This window comes from Otolemur garnettii, unplaced genomic scaffold, assembly GCF_000181295.1.
Source record: "Otolemur garnettii isolate 467f Iridium unplaced genomic scaffold, OtoGar3 scaffold00044, whole genome shotgun sequence".
NCBI classification, from domain to species: domain Eukaryota; kingdom Metazoa; phylum Chordata; class Mammalia; order Primates; family Galagidae; genus Otolemur; species Otolemur garnettii.
This window is the reverse complement of record NW_003852439.1, coordinates 8061791-8063288: the sequence shown is the minus strand read 5'-3', so window position 1 is coordinate 8063288 and position 1498 is coordinate 8061791. Positions and strand designations below refer to the sequence as shown.

At 32.2% G+C, this 1498-nt stretch overlaps 1 protein-coding gene across 1 annotated transcript in view; it reads left to right on the top strand.

Annotated features, from left to right (window-relative positions):
* Window positions 1-729: 729 nt before the first annotated feature.
* Window positions 730-1498, top strand: part of MEIOB (meiosis specific with OB domains) — a 38547-nt gene continuing 37778 nt past the window's right edge. Inside the window, exon 1 of the mRNA XM_003790904.1 lies at window positions 730-798. Coding sequence (XP_003790952.1) covers window positions 730-798 — 69 coding nt within the window. The remainder of the gene's footprint in view (window positions 799-1498) is intronic.

Sequence of the window (1498 nt, the reverse complement as noted above, 5' to 3'; positions counted from 1 at the left end):
TTATCTTGCCTCAGCCTCTCAAGTAGCTGGGAGTACAGGCACCCTCCACAACACCTGGATATTTTTTGTTGCAGTTGTTTAGCTGGCCCAGGTCAGGTTTGAACCCTCCACCTTCAGTGTATGTGGCTAGTGCTGTAACCACTGCGTTAAGGGCGCCCAGCCATTTTTGCTCTTTTTTTTTTTTTTTATTAACATAATGTAAGTGTGCTGGGGAAGTTTAACTATAAGTTCAAGTGCGCCATGAGATAAAAAAGGTTAAAAAGCTGATCTAGAGGTATATTTCAAATCACTACCTTTCTCTCTACACAGTGTAGCCAAATGCATGATTTGAAGTGTTTATAGTGGATTTTTACTGTATTTTTTTAAGTAGGCTTGATGTTAATAAATCTTTAAGTCTTTAAATATCTCATTGAATCATCTCTCATCTGAAGCTCTAAATTTACATAGTGCTAAAAATTTTCTAAATTTTCCCTGGTTTAGAAAGTGAAAGTTAAAAAAGGAGACTTAGTACTATATGCATATATATATATACACATATCATTCAAAATTATAATATAGTTTGAATTTATATTAATTAACATTTTACCATCATAATAAAAATTTCTAAAGAATAAGTAAAATATCCAGTGCTTTCCTAAATAATTTTTAAAATCTTAGAATTTTTCATGGTTGATTTCAGCTATTCAATTTACATATCTAAATTTTATTTTCTAAAATGCAGATTAAAAAATGGCAAACTTTTTTGCATCAAGGACCTTCACTGCACTCTCTGATCTGCATCCAAATATGGCTAATCTGGTAGGTTTCAGTTATATGATGGTTTGATTGTTCTTTAATGAAACTATAATAATATTATATTATGTCAGCATTATTCATTCAACACATGCTTGTATAATTGACAATATACAGATACTCATTGCATTTCTGTAATTGTTAGATATTGAGTACCCCTAAACTTCTTTGTATTTATGCCAGCTAAATGAAAAAAATTTTTTTGTCTACAGAATAAGAGATACAATTGTAGATGTGAATGGGGTCTCTACAAAATTTTTTTTTAATAATCCTGGTGTGTTGGCTTGTGCCTGTAGACCCAGCTACTCTGTAGACTGAGGCAAGAGGATTATTTGAGTCCAGGCATACCAGGTTGCAATGAGCTATGATCATGCCACTCCACTCTAGCCTGGTGATAGAGTGAGACTTTGTCTCTTGGAGAAAAAAGGATAAAAATATTTTTATATTTTATTAATTAAATATTTAATAAGTGAAAATCTTAATAAAAAGCTCAAGTTTAGCATTGTAAAATTAAACCATTTTTGTTCAGCAGTAACAGTTCTCTAACCAAATTATCCAAGGTACAGTTTCTTTCTTTTTGTTTGTTTATTTGAGACAGAGTCTCAAGCTATTGCTCTCAGTAGAGTGCTGTGGCATCATAGCTCTCCAAGAGTTCGAGATTGCTGAGAGCTATATGATCAAGTTATCCTCTTGCCTCAGTTTTTCT